General features: G+C 42.6%; 2 protein-coding genes across 3 annotated transcripts in view; one reads left to right on the top strand and one right to left on the bottom strand.

The window, feature by feature from the left end:
* Window positions 1–1,570: 1,570 nt before the first annotated feature.
* zbtb42 (zinc finger and BTB domain containing 42) lies at window positions 1,571–5,132 on the bottom strand. Its single transcript, XM_075448048.1, has 2 exons — window positions 4,975–5,132; window positions 1,571–3,697 (listed from the first exon to the last, which is right to left on the bottom strand). Exon 2 carries the CDS (start codon window positions 3,681–3,683, stop codon window positions 2,097–2,099), a length of 1,587 nt encoding a protein of 528 aa, XP_075304163.1. The 5' UTR covers window positions 3,684–3,697; window positions 4,975–5,132; the 3' UTR covers window positions 1,571–2,096.
* Window positions 5,133–13,129: 7,997 nt separating this feature from the next.
* akt1 (v-akt murine thymoma viral oncogene homolog 1) overlaps window positions 13,130–19,989 on the top strand; it is a 31,799-nt gene continuing 24,939 nt past the window's right edge. Inside the window, exons 1-2 of one of the 2 annotated variants that reach the window (XM_075448934.1) lie at window positions 13,130–13,365; window positions 17,933–18,109. In XM_075448934.1, the coding sequence (XP_075305049.1) occupies window positions 18,064–18,109 (46 nt within the window). In that variant the 5' untranslated portion in view covers window positions 13,130–13,365; window positions 17,933–18,063. The remainder of the gene's footprint in view (window positions 13,366–17,932; window positions 18,110–19,989) is intronic. The other variant, XM_075448933.1, reaches the window with a different exon arrangement.

Below are 19,989 nucleotides of genomic sequence, written 5' to 3' on the forward strand. Positions count from 1 at the left end.
GGTAGCCAGAGCTGTATCAGTGTGGCTGTGCTTGTGAACAACTGTTTCCTGTGGCAGAACAGAAGTCGGAGCGGTTTTAACTGCTCTGATTTGTAGTGAGGCGGAGTCCAATAAAGTCCTGAATATGGAAAAGGAAACAAATTCCCTGGGGAAGACATGACACTAAGAGACTGGAGCCTTGACTCTCTCAACCATACATGTAATGTAACATGGAAAACAAACCATTTGATAAATATAATATATATTTACATTAAATACACAATTTGTAAGAAATAGCAGCCTAGACAATAGTGTTGAAACTATATGCATGCTAAAAACAAGTGCTTCACTATGTTCCATGTGACAAATCTTGAATACTCTGTAGAGAGTTCTAAAGAATATATTAAAATACAATTACAGTAACTTGATTTGCACAGGGAAAAAAAAAAAAAAAAAAAAAAAAAAATGGACAGCCCCAACACCAGTTAATGAGTACCAAGATCGCTAGGCAAGACGCAATGCCTTTCAAGCTTAAAGAAATAGAAACTACACCTACAGTAAACCCTGAACCAAGTCAAACTAATAAATAAATTCTGATCAAGTCTTCTCAGGACAGATTAGACAAATATTATGAACTTTTAGTGCTACACCCCTGGTAAGAATCCATCATAGCGACTACGCAAACAGAGAGAAGAAAAAAAAAAGCATTTCCTGCCCACAAGAAAGTTCTCGAGGGCAGCATCACCAAAGGCTTCATCAGTAGTTACTTACACACAAAATGGGAAAAAGTTAATTCAAAGAAAGAAAAGTCAGTAGATTCATCTGAATGGCACAGCTTTGATGGACTAACAGTGTTGATGCCAAATGGCATCAGTTTTCTGCCCTCTCTCTGCCTGCACCATCAGTTTACCCTCAGTGTCATACCGGGACATTTGCAGGCAACTATATGCTTTCAACCCAAACGTGTCGATAACGTTGCGTTGACATGAACACGACAACTTGACGTACTTATTACAATCTTTTAACACATGTGGATCACTCAGTTCCAGAGTTGGTAATTACAGTGGTTCACACCTGGTATGTAGAGTGTAATCAAGTTTTCAAAGGCAAAAAAGTATTTGAATTAGACAGAAAGGCAAGGCTGTACATCTCACTATTGTTTTAGTAAGTACACTAGGTGAAATGTTAAGAATTTCATGAGGCACCAGTGTGACAGGCATTAGTTTTAAACTACTTTCTGATTATACAACTTCTTTTAAAGTGGCAATGAGAGGGACAATCCATCAAGATGTGCTCACTCACATAAGAAACCAAAAAAAAAAAAAAAGAGCTGGTAACTCAAACCAAGGCATAACAAATATGAGAATGAAAATTTAAAAAAAAAGGTGATATGATAGTCGGCTTGTTTCTTGTCACAAAACAACATAAAAGCTTAATTAAAAAATAAAAAATAAAAATCTACTTCCATTAAAACAGTAAATCATACTTCCAGTAGTCAGACTTCATTAGTTTCGCTGCCTCGTGATAATTTAAGAACTAAAAAAAAATCCCCCAAATAAATAAAAAAATTAATGGAGGTGTTCTTATGTAAAAAAAAAAAAAAAAAAAAAGCATATATTGCTACTTACGGACGGTTCTGATCTCCCATGTGCACAAATAAAGTCTCACTCTCTCTGACGATTGTGTGTTAGCATTAGCTATCGCCCAAAGGATAAGAACATAAGATGCTTTTACTTTCAGCAAACATACTGCTCAGATAAACTCAGATTGACACAAACAAGACAGAAAAAACAAACAAGTGCATCATCCGATTCGTTAACCTTCAGTGACACTGATCCAGCTTGAGTTTCATAGCACCCCGTTAATCTTAACAGCCCGTGCACCTCCATCTGACCACCATGTATGTATGTTATGACACAGTCCAGCACAGAAGACAACTCCAGTTTTAAAGTTGCTACATCTTTTAGACTTGAGAAATGCCAAATGGGGTAGAATCCAAAACATATGTCTCCAGCAAACTGCCAAAATGTGTTTAATAGCAGGGAAATTGTTCAGTAGTGGTATTCAGTGTATGAAAAGACATTCTGCCTTATGTCATGGCAGAGGTGAGAGGTGCTCTACCCAATGGCGAGAGTCTTGACGAGGCCACAGTGAAACTTCCTGATGTGGCGGTAAAGGTCCCCGGACTGAGTGAAGCGCCGTTCACACCACTTACAGGCGTGAGGCTTCTCCCGAGTATGGACCACAGCGTGCCGACTCAAGTTATGGGAGTACTGGAAGCTCTTGCCACACTGGCCGCAGGTGTATGGCTTCTCGCCAGAGTGCGTGCGCTCGTGGCGCTTAAGAGTGTACATGCAGGAGAAGGTCTTGTTGCACTGCATGCATGTGGGGACAGAGCCGTCGGGGGACAGCTTGGAGCGAGCGCCGTCCTTCTCGCGGAAGTGTGAGCTGAGGTGCAGCTGCAGCACATGGGGGCTGGGGAAGACTTTACTGCAGAGGGGGCACACGCACACCTGTTGCCCCGGGGGCAGGAGCACCCCGCTGGAGGTGGAGATGTCGGAGGAGGCCAAGTCGTCCTCTTCCTCTTCCTCACTGTCCCCCAGCAGTCTACCCCTCCCATCTACCTCCCTGCCTGGGGCGCCCTCCCTCCCTCTGCAGGCCTCCCCCTCCTCGTCCATCAGGTCCTCCTCCTGGGAGAGCAGGGCGGCTGTAGCACCGTTGTTGCCTGGGAAGAGGGCAGCGAACCCTGTCACCACTGAGCTCCTGGCACTATTCCCAAAGCGCTGGCTCTCAGGGCTCATCGGCTCACTGTCCTCCTGCTCTGACAGCAAGTCGTGTTCGTCTTTAACAAGTGGCTCAGTGCCCTGCTGCTGGCTGTCGAGGGCCAGCTGTCCCGAGACGTAGGAGGGGTGTAAGGGATCTCTGCTAGACAGAGGCTTGAAAGACAAATCCAGTGCACAGTCCATGTCATCTGAAGCCCGGGACCTCTGGGACAGCAATACGGTGGAACTACTGACATCAGCTTTTGTTTTTCCAGCTGTTTGGACGCAGGGCTCGGCCTCTGCTGACACATAATTGACACCTACAAGGGCCGGGGACCTGCCAGAGTGACCGTTCGCCTTCTGCCTGCTCTGTGTAGACCTATCACAATCTGTGACAGCCAGCCTGACTTCACTGTTGTCCATGTCAAACTCTTCTGCAGGGGGGGCCCTGTGAAGCCCCTGAGACTGTATCTGTCGCCGAATAAGCTGCTTACTGTGCAGCTCCCCATCTGAGGAATTTTCCCTGTCCAGACAGCTAAGTCCCAAACCCGCTCCTATCTTTTCGTCCGAGGAGGAAAGTTCCTTATCTTTAAGCTTGCCTTTGCACACTTTCACTATATCATACATGTGGAGGTAACTGGCTGCTGCCAGAACATCCTCCACAGGCAGAGTGCTGAATTCCAACTTCCCCTCATACATAAATTCAAGGAGCAGACTGAAAGCCGGGGCTGTCACAATGTCACTGTTGAGATGCACAACGTCCCTTTTGTCTAGCTGGTCCCTGTAGAAGAGATGGAAGTACATGCTGCAGGAGGCCAGCACGGCTCTGTGCGCTTTGAATCGAGCCTCCCCGACAAGAACAGTGCAGTCACAGAGGAAGCCTTGGTGACGCTGCTGACTCAGACACTGCAGCAACTGACGGCTATGGTCTGGGAACTCCATTCTTCCTTCATAACCTGATGAAAAACAGGAAAAACAGGATACTAGATCAACCAAGTGAAACATTTAGAGGGCACACAGGAGCTGCTGCAGCATTTCAGAGGCGAAACACGAAGTGGCAAAAAAGCAGAAGAATGTGAGCGCACTAACTTGAGCCAAAAGGCGCAAATGATTTAAAAGTGTCAGCGAACACTGGAGATTTGAAACCTGCCGCGGTTTTTAAGGACAAGTTCAGAAAAACAGTCACATTTCAGGAACTTAATTCAGGAAGATTTAAAACAGTTGACGGCCAACACCAATAACTTTACCCAACTCGAGAGCATAAATTCTGCATTCTTTCCAGTGGTGCAGGATACGTTGAGCTCACCCACCCATGTTTCAAAGTGTAAACGGATCCACTGTCCAAATTGTTCCGAAGAATTCTTGCGCTTCCGAAATGTACCGAAAGTGACGCACCGGGTCTCCTCCAAAACACTCAAACAGCGGTGTTTACAGAGCAAGCGAGTGGGACAGGAAGCGATAGCACCCGTCCAGGAGGAGAAGGAGGCAAACGTGAAAAAATAAGACCAGTGCAGAGTGAGTAAACTGGTGCTCTGTTTGCTAATTACACTGCAAGCTGTGGAGTCAGCTGCTCTGACATCACCGCAATGGAAACGCTACCTCCAGCTGTGCTCCCCTTTATGCCATATGTTAACACCGGGCTACGCAGTCCAGAAAAGACACACAACTTAGCAGAAAGCGGTTTATGGAAAAGGTGTTGCGATAATACATGGCATTTCCAACTTAATTTCAGGGGAATTTATCATAGAACAGCATGAGGAATCAAACGCTTTGTAGCCCCATTGCGCATTCAGCAGACACACACGCACAACTGGGAGTAGTTTTTGGGTTTTTGGGTTTTTTTATTAACAAAACGCTTCATTTAAGACAGAAACACACTGATAGCACACTAGGTTTAAAAAAAAAAAAGAAAGTCTTCAGTGAATTGTACATTAAAGTTTGATGCCGCCGAGAAAACCGCACGCACAAGTACAATCGCGCACAGAGGTTAGATTTGTTTTACATTATTATTTTTTTAAAGAAAGAATAGGAATAAAAAGTAGACGGGAGAGGCGTGAGGGCCAAGGGCGCAGTAAACTGAGCTCCATGTCCGTGTTGGGAAACGCATTGCTGGGAGCCTTTTAAACAGCAGAGGAACTCACAGCAAAGCCAACTGCGCTGAACGAAGCGGCGATGGGACACTCTTTTAACTTTCGCTTTCTTCCCCTCAAAGAACAAAAAACCCCGCACTTACATGTATTCCCGCCCGCTTCGTCGTCTTTTTTTCCTATAAGCCCCGATGTCCTTTCATGATGTGCGGCCAGATGTTCGCTTCGCCTTGTCGTTTCTTGAGCTTCAGTCCGACCCTGGGAAGGCAGGCTGCACTCCGCGCTGCTGTGTGTCAAGCAGGTTGATAATGGCACAAGTCTCGCGATATCGCGCCGCCACAATAAGTTCTGTACTACTCCGCGAATTCACACAGCGGCAGCAAGTAGCAGAGAACATAGAGGTATACATCAATTGGCTGTCTTATTCAAACACCTGTCCCACGAACAGGGGCTGCTTTCTGTGTAATAAATCCCCTTACTGTGGAAGTGGAGAGCTGGAGCAGTTGCAGACCACTAATGAAAAGTCGTTTTACACTAAAAAGTGGCTATTTGTCAGAAGGGCTTTAAAGAAAAATCCCAAATTGAAATGTTCCTCTTAGGGGGAAAAGGGGCATAGCTAATGGATAGATGGAAATTTAGATGTGTTAATTTGCTCGAGGAAATGCGCCTTGTTTGCTCTTTCCTTTTTCTCAGAAGTATCCAGACCTGTTTGAAGTTCAAAACCAGACTTTAAATTGGATTAATTTAGCAAGCTTCACAAAAATGTTGCATGTGGTTTTACATCTGCTTTGGATGAAAGAAACTCTTTTCTGTCCCAAAAGAGGCGGTATCTGTGGTATCTAAACCAATCAAAGAAAAATAAATCATGTAATGTAGCAAACTGTAGAGGGTCAGTGGTCTGTTGGGATCTTTTAAAGGCCGCTTTCACTAATCCTGCTTTGAGTTGTGGAATTCCCTGGCGCCCAACCAGCAAGCGTATTTGTTTTTGCAGAGAACACCAGCTCCTGGAGGTTCAAATTGTCTTAATGCATAAAAGTTATTTGATGGATATCAAAGTCTGAGTTTGAGTTGCTATCAGCATAGCACCATCCAGAGTCTTCTCTGTGGCTGTTAGAGCAAGAGATGGTGACAAAGTGGAGAAACAGGGGCTCGAAGTTGCAGCTGCTAATCTCGTGCCCGCTCCCGCTCCCCACCCCCATCCCTCCCTGTACTCCCCCAACTGCTTCAGTCACCTTTGCCCTGTGTTCCAGCTGTCGTCCGTTTTGAAAGGGCCATTTGCCGCTCCTCACAGCCTTCTGACACAGAGGGGAATGAGCAATGTGACGGGAGGCGGCAGCCACCAGTCAGAAGGGGCCACCAGCTAGATTCTTATCCGCTCACTGCTTTATTCCATTTTTAGTCTGGCTCTTACCGTTACAGAGGGAGGATATCTGCACTGTGGCCATGATGATTATAAGCAAGACAAGTCATGCTCTCTGAATAAGATTTCTCTTGATTCGATCAAAAGGCATAAATGAACTGTGAAGAAATACAAATGAAAGGCCGCTTGTTCATCATAGAACACCCAGTAGAGGAAATGTTTCAAGTGTCAAGTGTATGAAAAACTATTTACCATCCAGCAACGATACTCACACGCACACACATAGACTTAAACGCCATCCATGCAGGGACAGCAATGTGGATAAGAATAGGAGTTGTGGCCCTGTGTTTCTCTGGCCCTGGCAAAGTAGGCGCCCAGTAGAGGAGGGGTGTGTGTTCACAGGGCAAGACAAAGCAGTGGTTGTGCCTGGGGACCGTGGCCTCAGCAGAGAGAGGCTCGGCACGGTGAAGGTTCTCACACACAGAAAAAAAGATAGAGGGACAGAGAGAATGAGAGTGGGAGAGTGGGGGAGCAGGGACAGCGAGAACACTTCCTGGAGGTTCATTCTTCCTCTCTGCAATCATCAATGGCATTCTCCCCCTGACCCACTCCTCTCCCAGACAAACAAAAGACCCCGCATTCCAGTGTAGCCTGACCGGCCAACCAGCCACAGTTGAACCACATCATTCTCCCCACTGGACTGAAGTCTGATTATAGCAGCGGGTTGTGCTGTGGATGTCAGTTTGAGGATATTTGCGATGCATCGTCACGCCTAAGTGACTGACAGTGTCTGACTACTCTGTGCTTTATCTTGTTCCAGCTGTTTCTTTCCTCAGATGTGTTCAAAACCAGCTTTTCATCTACATGGAAAAAAAAACAGACATACATATCTGGTGTCGGCGAGAAGATTGAAATCTTCAAAAGAATTTGAATAGAGATGGGGTTTTTTTACCATAGATGATGAAGCTGTGATAAGGGATAGTATTCAAGGCTGCTTTTTTCACAACAGCTGTACTGATTACATTAGAAAACTCTCCCTACATCATTCTTTTACGCAAGTGTCCTGTTCTGGACTGATACCACTGTTGTTCACTCCATTTATGCAACTGCTTAGTGTAATTGTTACATTTATCTAATCTTTCTAATGTGACAGTTCAAGCCACATTGCCCTGCAGTTGCCCCATTTTCACCTCCTCCCCACACTGGACCTCCTGCCCTTCTGCTTCCACTTGTTGTGACCGCTTGTTATCTGTCCTCCCTCAGCTGCCCATGAAGTTCTGTTCTGTACTGCTTGTTACTTTCTAGACAATCACACTGCAAATAGACAAAGATCTTAAACCTGCAACACAACAGAGGAGGAATTCCCATCACCGGGCAGGAGACAATTGAGGAGGAGGAAGAGGAGAAGGAGTACACTACTGAGTAACAACAGCAGAAAACATGGGATTCCCTCACTCAGCTCTGTTCGTATGACAGGAACAGCTTGGCAACGCTGACTCATAGTAGCAGTGTGGCGCACATCAGAGAGAGTGACAAAGAGGGGAAATGACAGCAGAAGAGGCTGACAGACAGAGGGCACACAGGCCAATGAATTTTTCATCACAGAGGGAACACTGACAGTCCCTGCTATCCCGTTCTTGTCATAGTTATTGCGCAACTTCTCCCAATTGTCTTGTGTTTTTATTTCATACTGAACTTCTGCTCATCAGAACTAATTACATTTGAAGCTGATGCACTATGCTGTGCTTACTGATAATTGACATATCCTCACGAGTAAGAAGTAACACATGGCAGGTACAACAGCACATACAGTGGGAATACTGAGGAAGTGTTTTTAGTTTTCCAAAATGTTTAATGGGAGGAAGTTCCAAGTTTGTATCAAGTAGACAAAATCATCTGAGGGATTCCTTTGATCCCACACTGAGGCTCTCTGACTGCTTTTAAACAGACTTGGCTGACCAGTCTGTACCTGTTGGAAGTCAGTTTAAACTCTTACTTCTCTGGCTTGTAGCACTCTGGGAGAGTTTATCTGGGAAATCCTGCTCATAGCACACAGTGTAGTAAAATGGCCTTCACGTTAAAATACAGTACTTCTTATACACTTCAAGAGGTACTGAGCAATAAGTCTCCAGATTTTTCTTTGATTTTCAATCATTTTCAGTCAAGTCCTTGCTCCTGACCATCATCAGAGGATTGTATTATTTATTGTTAAGCCCCTTAGCAATAACCTAGTAATCATTCAACCATAAAAATGCACCTAACTCAAGTGCTGAACCCAGTGACGTTTCTACACATAACATTTAACTTGACAAAGAACCAATTTAAATTGTATCTTTAAGCCCTTTGTTACTAGCAGCCTGTAACAAAGACATATAACATATTCTTTTTCCTTTATGGTTGTATCTACAAAAAAAGGAGGGGGGTTTATGCAGAAGGTGGTTTAGTGCTGTCTTCCTAAAATAAGGAAGACCCATCCTGAAAAAGTCATTATCTTGACAGCCAAACCATGCATTTATATTGTGGAGCATTTTGGTTTTCATGCAGTGTGCACAGCTGCCTCACTTTGAAATGTCCTCTGACAAGAAGCCAGACGGTCCCTCTCCTCTTCAGTTTTGAAGAAACATCATCCCTTTTTTGAAAGACACGAGGACATTTTTCCACTTCACCTAATCCATCTTAAATGAGTTCAGGCCCAGAGAGGGTGGCGGTGTATCTGGATCTTTTTTGTTTGCATGGTAGAGTTTTAATTTGCATTTGTGGACGCAGTGATGAACTGTATTCACTGACTGTGGTTTTCAAGAGAATTCCTGAGCCCATGCAACGATTTCGACCACAAAACTGAGTCAATTTCAATGCAGTGCAGACCGAGGACCTGGAAATCACAAACACTGAAGAGTGGTCATGAGACTACCTTCAATTGGATACACCGTTTGAATATTCTTCAAATGATTATGTTCCGTATTGATTTAAATCTGACAAAACATTTAAACTCTTGAGGACACAAAGAGTAATTCTGTCATAAAAACAAGGTCTCTTCTTGCTCCAGTGAAAAGGAGTGAGCTCTGATATCTCTGAATCTTAATCTGTGATGGATCACAAAATAAGCAAGTCTTTTAGCTGGAGAAAGAACATTTTTATGCTGTCTACTTTGCCTTTTCAGCTGTAAAAATCTTCATGTTAAGTTATTTGAAATGAGTTTCACCATATTGGTATATTCTTGTTTGCATGCATTGCATTGAGGGTGAAATTACAAGTAAAAATCTTTCTTTCCTCTGAAAATAAAAACATATGATTGAGCCTACCTCATGTCTGCAGTGCAGTGTGTTTCAGAAGAATCGGGTGGAATCTGGTGCTCTGTGGTTTGTAGTATCTGTTGGCAGTGCAGTGCAAAAGTGATGACATTTAACAACGACAGCGACTGACAAGCCAATCAAAAAATGTGGTGAAAAAGATAAGGTTTTAAAAATAAAGAGGAAATTTAAAAAAAAAAATTAGTCGTGCAACTTACCTCAAATCTTTACCAAACTTTGTTGTCGGGATTTTAATTTCTTTTCATTTTTTTCTTTTAATGATGACGGTAATCTCTGAACAAAAATACTTCACTTGAAATAGCTGAAAATGACACGAGTTTGCAAAATCTTATTTAGCAGACGTTACCCCGGGGTACTGAAACCTCACGGTGAGGTCTGAGTCTGATCTTGTCGTTGTTAGTTGGCTTGAACTGGAAATGTCCATGGCCTTTTCACAGCAACTCAGAGCCTAAATGTGTCTCTTTGAGTGTTATCAGACTTAACATCTGTAAAGTTCTCATAAATGACGTCACTGAAAATAAGCCAGAAATCAACCACCAGAATCCAAATTCTTGAGTGGAGTGCAATGGAAGGAGAACAACATCACACCCACTGATTATGATAGTTTCCTCTAAGTTTAATTCTTGTGTTATATTCCTTAGATGAACTGTACACACAAATAGAGCTTTGGAGCCAGAGGATGCCTTCTGCATGTTAGCATTCCCTGATAACAGCTACTCTGTGGTGTTTTCCCGACATACTTTTTAGCTTTTGTGAACCGACTACTGGTGGATATTTTTTTGTTTGTCTAAATGTAAAGGAACCTATTTTACTTGACCAGCATTGAAATAAGTCTGTCTTGTTGACATTGTTTCACTATTCTTATTTGAAACAATTTGGATGAGTCACTTTTCGTTTGCTTCGATGCCTTTTGCAAATTGATTTGATTAATTTATTCACTGATTTACTGACAGAGTTGGAAAATGGCCCGAGCGCAGTAAATTTGACTTGTTTATAGTTTTACTCTCCAGCATTTCTGAGAGAAAGTCTTCTCTTCAGTTGCATTTCTGCACAATTACCATAAATAACATTCTTTTTCACATTACTGTAATTCATTATGTTTTGGCACATTGACTGTGGAAACAGCACAAAGAACTTTGCCATAATGACTGACAGTAGCTTCTTATTAGCTTTTTTAACACAGTTAAAGGAGTTTCACTTACATTTGTGTGAAAAAGAAAGTACACACTCATTCAGTTTAAAACTTCATCCATCTGGAGATAATGAAAAACAAAAAATCTAGTCCTTCACAGGTCTTATAGGTAGGTATATAGAAACTCAGCTAAACAACTCATAACACGTCATATTCAATATAAACACAAGAAACTTGTGCTAAAGAAAATAAAAAATAAAATAAAATAAAATAAAGGACCAGACTCAGTGAATTAATTATTTATTTAATAAAAGCCAATTCAAAATGCAAAAGCAGAGTGTGAAAAACATAGTCCACTCTCACTGCTTTCAATAGAACTATAAGGGTAAGTAGCATCAGTTTGCTTCTAATCAAATGCACTTGATTAACATGATCATCAGTAAGTATGAGCACCTCTCTTAAAACAGAAGTTTTGGCAGTTTGCTGGTTTGGAGCATTCAGGTGTGTGTTAGCACAATCCCAAGGAGGAACGACATCAGCAACTATCTTAGAGAAGAAACTGTTGCTGTCCATCAATCTGGGAGGGGGTATAAGGCCATTTCCAAACTATTTGGACTCCATCATTCTTCAGGCAGAAAGATTATTCACCAGTGGAAAATGTTTTAAGACGGCTTTTCATCCTGCCAGGAGTGGATGTCCGAGCAAGTTCATCCCAGGGTCAGACCGTGCAACGCTCAGAGAAACTGCAAAAAAAACAAAAAAAAAACGAGAGCTACATCTCAGACTCTACAGGCCTTGGTTAGCATGCTAAATGTTAAAGTTCATGAGAGTAACAATCAGAAAGAGAACAATCAAATAGGGGCTTGTTTGGAAGGGTTACCAAGAGAAAGTCTATTTTCAATGAAAACAAGATGATAGCAAGACTTAGGTTTGAGTTACATCTGAACAAACAACAAGACCTCTTTAACGAGGTATTTTTGGACAGACAAGACCAATGTGGAGATGTTTGTCATAATGCAGAGCAGCACGTTTGGAGAAAACCAAACACAGCAAATTAGCACAAGCATCTCATACCAACTGCTGAGCACTGTGGTGGAGGGCTGATGATTTGGGCTTGTTTTGCAGTCACAGGACCTGGGCACCTTGCAGCTATTGAGTTATTGAGTCAACCATGAACTCTATTTCAAAGTATTATAGTGTGAAGTAAAATGTGAGTCTTTCTGTCTGTCTGCTGAAGCTTGGCTAAAATTGGGTCATGCAGCAAGAGAATGATCACACAGATGCAATTCTACAACAGAATAGCTAAAAAAAGAGAATAATCAAGGTGTTGCAATGGACCCGTCAAAGTCCAGACTTCAACCTGATTCTAATACTGTGGAGAGATCTAAAGAGACCAAGAGAGCCTTAACAAATGCCTGCAAATATGAATAAACCGATAGCAACGTTGTAAGGAAGAGTGCACCAAAAGTCCTCCATAACAATGTGAGAAACTGATAACATCAAACTAAAAGTGTTCAACTTACTGCTGCAAAAGGTGATTGTTACCAAATCATTGTTAGTACTTAGCTTTTTACAAACTGCTTCTGCATGTTGGCTTAGATTTGGCTAGGCCTTACAGAGTAATAGGTTATACATATAATTAACAATAACACGAGAATAGGAATGGGTGATTTTTTTTTAATTGTGTTCTGATGTATAAAACTGATAACTGAAAGAGGATATACTATCTTTATCACAGCACTGAAAATAACACTTTTTTCTTTTCATATTGTTATTTTTTCTTTAGCTAAGCTTTTCTTATTGGTAGCATACACAATTTGATCACATTTCAAGACACTTTGAATATTGTATTAATGGTATTTCATAGGACACCACCAGACAATGACTGAAACGTCAAATGATCACCCGTGTAATTGTTGACATGATATGTACTTTTTGAAATGATTTGCATATAAAGTTCAAATGCTCAGCTTTCAGTGGTCTCCCCCATGAAAGTGATTTTGGACCGTTGTAGTCTGTAATGTTTGGATGATAAATATATGTTTCTGGAATAGTTAATTAGAAACTGTGGAATGTGTCATTTCTGATCAAACTAATTGTCTTCATCAGAGTCGACAGATGAATCAGTAACCTACTACAGCAGCTCACTGTTAAACAAGTGGCAAATATATATATATATATATATAAAAATCACCTCGGGTTCAAAACGAAAAGGTTAATCTCATATCTCATGTGATTGTTCCGGGAAGAAAAATAAAATCCCTCATGATGGCGAGGACCCTTCTCTGAAACCTCACGGGGACTTTTTTGGGTCCCTGAGCCATATTTCGGAAACAACCGGCATAGAAACACAGAACAGAGTTCATCGAGGCCATCCAGAATAGGCCCCCATAGACACTGTCGGATTTTCTTTCTTTTTTTTTTTTCAATGGGACGGCACATAGCCTACCACTCATCCTGAGAGTGACTGATATAAGGTCGGCTCTAGGACCCGGGAGAGCGGGCTGCCACAGAGGCATTGCAGACAGCGCGTTTGGGAGGTGTAGTGGAAGAAAGGCAAGAGAAACGGAGTAAATGAGAGCACTTCTGTCCACATTGTTGAAGGACTTATCAACTTAAAATACCGCCGAAACAGCTCACTATAATGAGACGGACACATTGTTGAATTCCTGTCCAGGTAAATGTCCGCGTTTCCTTCGCATTGTTAACTACAAGAGGTCGACAGCTAGACAGGGTAGGTCCCCATTGTACTTACATGGGATGCGGTTATTCTCACCCAAGCTGCCCTGCTAGGCCCCATATCCTTTCTATCGCTAAATGCAAACCTGAAATGAGGTACTTTCCTGGCTGCACATCGCCGTAGAAGTTGTTCATTGCGACAGCCGAGGGCTTATGAACAACGCGTGGAAAAACAACGCGTTGTTGTTTTCCCACAAAACAACAGCGAGTCTCTCTGAAGGTGTTTACCATTCATTTTTTTTGACAATGACCACTTTTGAGACAGCTCACAGGCCAAAGTATCTGCAGGCACGTTACTTGAAACGGTCCACCTCTGCTGGAAAAGTTGTTTTTGCTGTCGCTTCATGGCTTCAGGAGGCAAATGAAAACAAATGAGCTCAACAAGAGAGCAGCTCATTGATTGTTATGAACGACCTCTGGGTTTGTTTACTTGCTAGGGCTAGAAATGTTTCTTTGCCTGCACGCTTTTAATCTTTATTCTGCTTTGTTGCTCGTATTACGGTCTGTTAACAGGCAGAGTAGCACATCTATGTTGTGACTTGTTGCCACTCTGTACTGCCTCTCAAAATGGGGCCTTTTTGTCCTCTTGGTACACAATTTGGACTCCAGGGAGGTCTCAAGAAAAAGCCACAGCACTGTTATTTTCTTGTTTTCCACTCTAGTAATCAGTACAAGGAGATAATGCCTGTCTTGTTTTTTTTTTTTGTTTTCTCTAGTTTGCTCTGTCTTCTTTGTCATCATCCCACCTACAGCGTTTACAGTTCATATCTACTCTTAACTCATGTCAGCTACAGGGCTTTTTTTTTCTTTTCTTTTTTCTTGTCAAGGAAGTTTATTTTTACAGAGATATTATCAGGTGGGAGTGTGTGATGAAGAGCATATTGTTGTGATGGACTGCATATCTGAACAGCACATGTTTCATGGCCACGCACAATGTAAAGCAACTTGAGATAAACATTGCATTACTAATATCTGTTTGTCTCTCCCAGGATTAAGAACATTGTCCCCGGGCGTGCTGTACCCTTGATGCCTTTAAGTGTCAAAATGTTTTTACCGGTCATGAGACTGCGTCTGTCTGTTGTGTGTACGCAAGGGGACTTGGCATGTGACCTGGAGAAGACGCAACAAGCTGGCGTAATGATGCAGCCAGTGACTGCTTGGCTCTCCCTGTTCTATTTAGAAAATACCAGCCACCTCCCACCCAATCCCCCCTCGCAGCCCCGTTGACGCAAATGTGCCACTGGTTGCATGCAGAATCTGAGGAATGTTGTTTGAAATTTTGTCCCTGCAAGCAGACAGACGGACCTGGGCCTGCTGCAGAAGCTTAGATCTATCAGAACTGAGAAAGATGCGGCCCGTTGCCAGCATCGCATGACCCGAAGAGCTCTTCACAGTCTTTGTCACCGAAGTTGTGAACGCTTCTGCCAAAATACTTTTTGTTTCTCTTATGTCGCCTTCTAGTTGCTGCTTGACGTGTGGCGGCCCCTTAACGCTTTGAGTATGTTGAGCCGGGGAAATAGATTCAGCTTTGTGTTGCTTCTTTAAAATAGTCCACGGCTTGTCTGAACATAAAAATGAATACATTACCATGAGTCATAAAGGGTTTGCTGTTCATGTCATCACAGGATTAAGCTAGTGAGTCTACTTGTCTGTCAAGATTGCAGTGTGGTATTCAGCTACAGCTACAGTAATATTATTTTCGTTAATGGTGTGTTTTCACGGAACCTGAAAGAGGAACTTGGTATTTTATTGTAGGTCATACTTAATACTGGTTCCATAGTGGCATTTTAACGCAAACCAAGTGTTGCCTCTGGGACTGTTTCCATGAACTGATGAGCATGTTCTCATTTCTTTTAATCATTTTAAATATTTGAGAGTAATGCTCTGCCTCTGTAACCATAAACCAGGTGCTGACTGTCCGGTTTAACCAAGCGGCAGCTGAAAAACAGAGAAAAAGCAGACTTGTCTGTATTGATCTGCGATGAAGGAAGTGGTGTGGTGATGTCGGCCTGATTTTCTGCTTCCTGCCCTGAACGCATGGGACCGTCCTCTCTGGCCTAGTGACAGGCTCAGTGTGTGGCATCTTTTTCTGCATGACACTGATTTGCATTGAATGGGGTGCCCCCCCCTTAGCAGGAGCCAAAAAGATGAATGATTGAAAACCGCCCTGACATCAGGGCAGGCAGGCAGGCAGGCAGGCAGGCTGGCAGGCGGTGGCCCAGAGGCCTGTGGACCATGTGACCCGCTGTCAGGGTACTGGGTTCATTCAGTGGCTGCAGCGCTGGCAGCAGCCCAGCTTTTCCACACAGGCCGCAGTAGCAACAGGTCGCTCCCATTAAAACAGCAGCGCTCTGTTGTGGCTCCACAGCCAGTCTTGTGCATGTGTTGCTTTTTTGGCTATGGTGTGTGTGTGTGTGTGTGTGTGTGTGTGTGTGTTCAAGTTTATTTGTGTGATGTATTCCAACGTGTATATAATGTGTGCATGCCAGTGTCACAGAGTGCACTCTTAAGATGAAGAAGGGATCCAATGGTCTGAGTGATTCCTAGTTTGAATTGCACTCAGAGGGCTTTTTCAAATCTCTGACCAGGGTCATTTCCAACATCGGTTGTGTGACACAAGCACCGCAACCCCAGTGCAATAAACAAAAACTCTGAGCAGAAAATAAACTTTGATGCAATGAACTCGGTTTCTCTCACTGAAGGAAATGAAAGCAGAATGGCAGTAAAAGGCGTGTTGATCGCACATTCAGTGACAGATGTAGTCGTGCCTGGGGCTGTTCTGATATGACTCGTAGCCTATCGATAGTCACATTCACTTCCTGTTGTTGTCCCCAACAGTAAGCTGGATGAGGCCAGTCAAACAGAGCTCCCTTTTGATGGCCTTCCACTGATGGAGCATCAGGAAAATTGATTTCAGAAATTGCCCGGTGCAGTATGTGACATTTGTGTGCACAAGCTTGGCAATTCATAATTGTTTTGCTTCTTCTCTACAGTCAATGCTGTCTTTATATCATAAAAAGAGCTGAAAGGATCAAAGGGTCAAATGTTTTGATAACGATTGCCTGTAGGGTTGTTTTTTTTTTTTTTTTTTTTTTTTTTTGTACGTGCTGTTGATGGATAACTGATAAGTATAATGGCATTCAGCCAGGTTATCAAATGACTGTCGGTGAAGTTTTACCATGTCTCCTATCGTACAATTTGACTTGAGGGTGAATATTTTCTACTACTTCCAACAACCGCTTTAGCTTGCTCTTTCGCCTATATTCGTTTTAGTGCCGCGCTTCACTCTAAACACCCATCTAGACATTTTGCTTTCTAAAAGTGCCGGCGGTTTTTATTCATGTCCGTTTCACGTGTTTAACTGGGCGCACAGGTCGCTCTCCAAACACTTGGCTGAAATTTTGGATCCAGTTTGAAAAATGTTTGAAATACCTTCACCACGTGTAAAACACATACGCTCGCATTAAAAGGCAAATACAGCTGCAAAGTTCAGATTTTGGATGATTTGTTTGGGTGAGAGTTCATCATCTCATTAATGGGTGTCTTCTCACAGTAAATGTTTTTTTTTGTAGACGAAACAGTCTCGCCTTGAGGTGTGTTTAGTGACTGTTTTGATAATATCACATGATCCTCATCAGCTGTTGTCATGCAACTTGTGTATCTTTTTTCATTAAATCAAATGGTGTAAAAATGCAGTTATTTGACGGTTAAACAATTTAGAGCTTTGAGCAGTGATCATTTTGCACAGTTTTTTTTTTTTTTTTAATCACATGAAGCCAAATGTAAAACTGAACTGGGTTTAAATGGCTGTTGTTATTGAAAACATTTGCTTGCTGCAAGAAGCCATCGTTCAAGATTTAAATGTCTCTTTTAGCATACATCTTTCTCTAAAACAAAGAATGTGACTATCTTTTACCAGTTCCATTATAAACTACATCTTCTGCATGTTAAAGGTAAAGTTTAAGAATAAATTCATTGGAAGTAGAGAATGATGGTGATTTCATAGTCAATGTAAATATCTTGAGGCTTTTTTTGGTTCACGTTGAACTTTTTACTGTGGCAAAAAAACAGAACAACGGAGGGAGAAATGGGGACTTATTTGAATCAAATCCAGTGAGGGGGGAAAAAAAATGTTGGCACAATGTAAATTTACAAGTGAGATAGAACTTCTGCCATCCCCTTCAGAAATGTATCCTAGAATTATTTGACGTCATCATTTTCTCTCTGCTGTTTTGGTCACGAGTTGAGGAAAAACACCCAATCTATCAGGAGTGGCTGTGTCGGTTGTGGAATTTTCCAATACGGGAGACTTCAGTGTGAATGCCAAAAACCACTGCCTTGCGCAGCTATTTGAACCTTGAAATGTTGCAGGTTCCACTTGTTAAAAGGACACGGCTGTAGCTGTAGCATGTCTACCTCTAACTGGGCCATAAAGCACGAGGATCCTGTCAGTTCCACTGCCTCCCCTCTACGGTGTTGACCTGAGGGTTAATATTCAGACAAATGGAAAAAGATCTTTCACCTCAAAGTGGGGCTAATTTTTACTTTTCTCCAACTAATAGGTTACCACCATTGAGAAGGCAGCTTTAAACCCCAGGACCCCATCTCCAGGCTCTTGCACAGGGCTGAGTGAAGGAAACCAAGTTGTGTCTCTCCCTGTGGGAAACCTGGATCCTCCATCCTGCCCACCAACATGACCAATGTGGTGATCGTCAAGGAGGGATGGCTGCATAAAAGAGGTAAATACACGGATGAAATGTAGACTTTTTTTTTTTTTTAAATCAATTTTCTACATAAATCATTTGCATATTTTGTGTTCGATTCAAAGTTAAATTGAATTACTGCATGCAACTTGTTTATACATGCCCTATTGTTGACATTTCAGTGTAGTGATCGTCCCCTCTCATGCTGGAAACTACTCGCATGGAACACAAAATATCTAAAGACCCTTAAATATGTTCATTACGCAAAAAGATGTGCAAATCTTATGTCCATACATGTTGAAGAAATGTGTTTTAACTCTGGACTTGTCATAGTTTTCTTACATGTACTACATGTTTTGATTGTGTATTTGAGTAGACTTTCACAAACCCAATCTTCACATTTGTGCTTCAGAAATGTAGATTTTACTTTTAGATAATAATTTAGTGGCTTTTTCAGTGGCTAATGACTTTTACTGTGTGCAAAAGATCGATTATTGAGCAAATGTATTTTAAATCTTAAATAAAAGAGCCGCCCTGTTGCAGAGTCCCCAGTGGGCCTCATTTAGCTCCTTTGACAGTGCTGTGTGGCGTGGCGTGGCTCAGTGTCGGGCTCGAGTCCTGTTGTTTGGGCGAAAAGGCATTCCTCACATACCTGCTGGCTTTGAGCAGCTTTATGCGTGCACACTAACTCTGCCTTCAACTGCGGCTGCCTCACAGAGCCCACTCCATCACCACCAGGGGCAAAATAGGATAAGAAACCTCTGCAAAACCACTGAAATCTCCTGGGCCCAGAGCCAAAGTACCAGGCTTTTACTGGAAGAGGGGAAACCGGGACTCAGACTTAAGGGATAATGTGATGGGAGCAGGTACCTGGAAAAGATCCCGGGACTTGAGGAGGAACGGAGTGTTGCTGCGATGACTTCCCATCTCAAGTGTCGGGTCAGCCTCAGGCAGACACACCTGCTTCTTTCCGCAGTGTGTTGGGATAAAATGTTGGGTCCTATTAGAGTTTGATTCGCAGGAGTGGAAGCAAAATACAAACTCGCAAAGTCTGGAAGTAGCTGACAAAACTGTTTTTGCTTAATCTATAATCTGGGATTTTCCACACCCCTGAATAAAAAGCTGTGAGGCAGAATTTGTCATTTAGATTTTTGTTAAGAACAGTATTAGAGGCTTTACCGTCAATCGTGCTGCTGCGTCCACCAAAAAGTTAGTACAGAAACTTATGAAATTACTTTTGTTTGGCACGTGTCATTCTGAGTCTGTGAATTTGGGAACTCACCGTTATTGTTGTATTTGTTTTTCCCTTCCCAGTTTATTTTTTGTGCCACAAAACTGGTTCATGTCCATCTTTCCTCACCTACCCCTGTGCTGATAAGAACAGAACATTCTGATGGAGAGTCGGTGTAAAATATAACTACAGGATTAGTCAAATAGTGACTTGGTTTGAAAAAAGAAAAAAAAAAAAAAAAAGCCAGTGAAGTTGTCTGGCACACACACATATTTCTAGCAGTGACAGCCTTCTACTTGTGACACACACACTAAACAAACAACCCTTCAGGAATAGTGAGTTGGCATGCTGTCGTAGCCCAGCAGCTGTGCCCTGTGAAATGTCACCCAGAGCCTCTGTGTTTTGATTGGAGGACGTCCGCCTGCTTCCTTGACAGGAAGGCTTTTAGTGTCGCATCACTGTCATGCAGTCTTTGCCCCAGAGCCACTGCACAGAAGGTGAACCTGCAGTCGCCCTGTCTCACTGTCCATCACCTCATTCAGGCAGCCCGCACTTAAAAACTTCCCATCTTCCCATCCTGCACCTTAAGTGGAACTTTTTTTTGCGCGGTAGCACCACCCAAGTGACTCAAATCTCCGTGTGGGCGTGATAATAAATGGCTTAAACAACCTCACCATGCTCATTA

This window comes from Odontesthes bonariensis, chromosome 17 (genome assembly GCF_027942865.1).
Source record: "Odontesthes bonariensis isolate fOdoBon6 chromosome 17, fOdoBon6.hap1, whole genome shotgun sequence".
NCBI classification, from domain to species: Eukaryota; Metazoa; Chordata; class Actinopteri; order Atheriniformes; family Atherinopsidae; genus Odontesthes; species Odontesthes bonariensis.

Excerpts from the sequence above, each read along its gene's own strand:
- zbtb42 (XM_075448048.1), bottom strand. The coding sequence starts at position 3,683 with ATGGAGTTCCCAGACCATAGCCGTCAGTTGCTGCAGTGTCTGAGTCAG.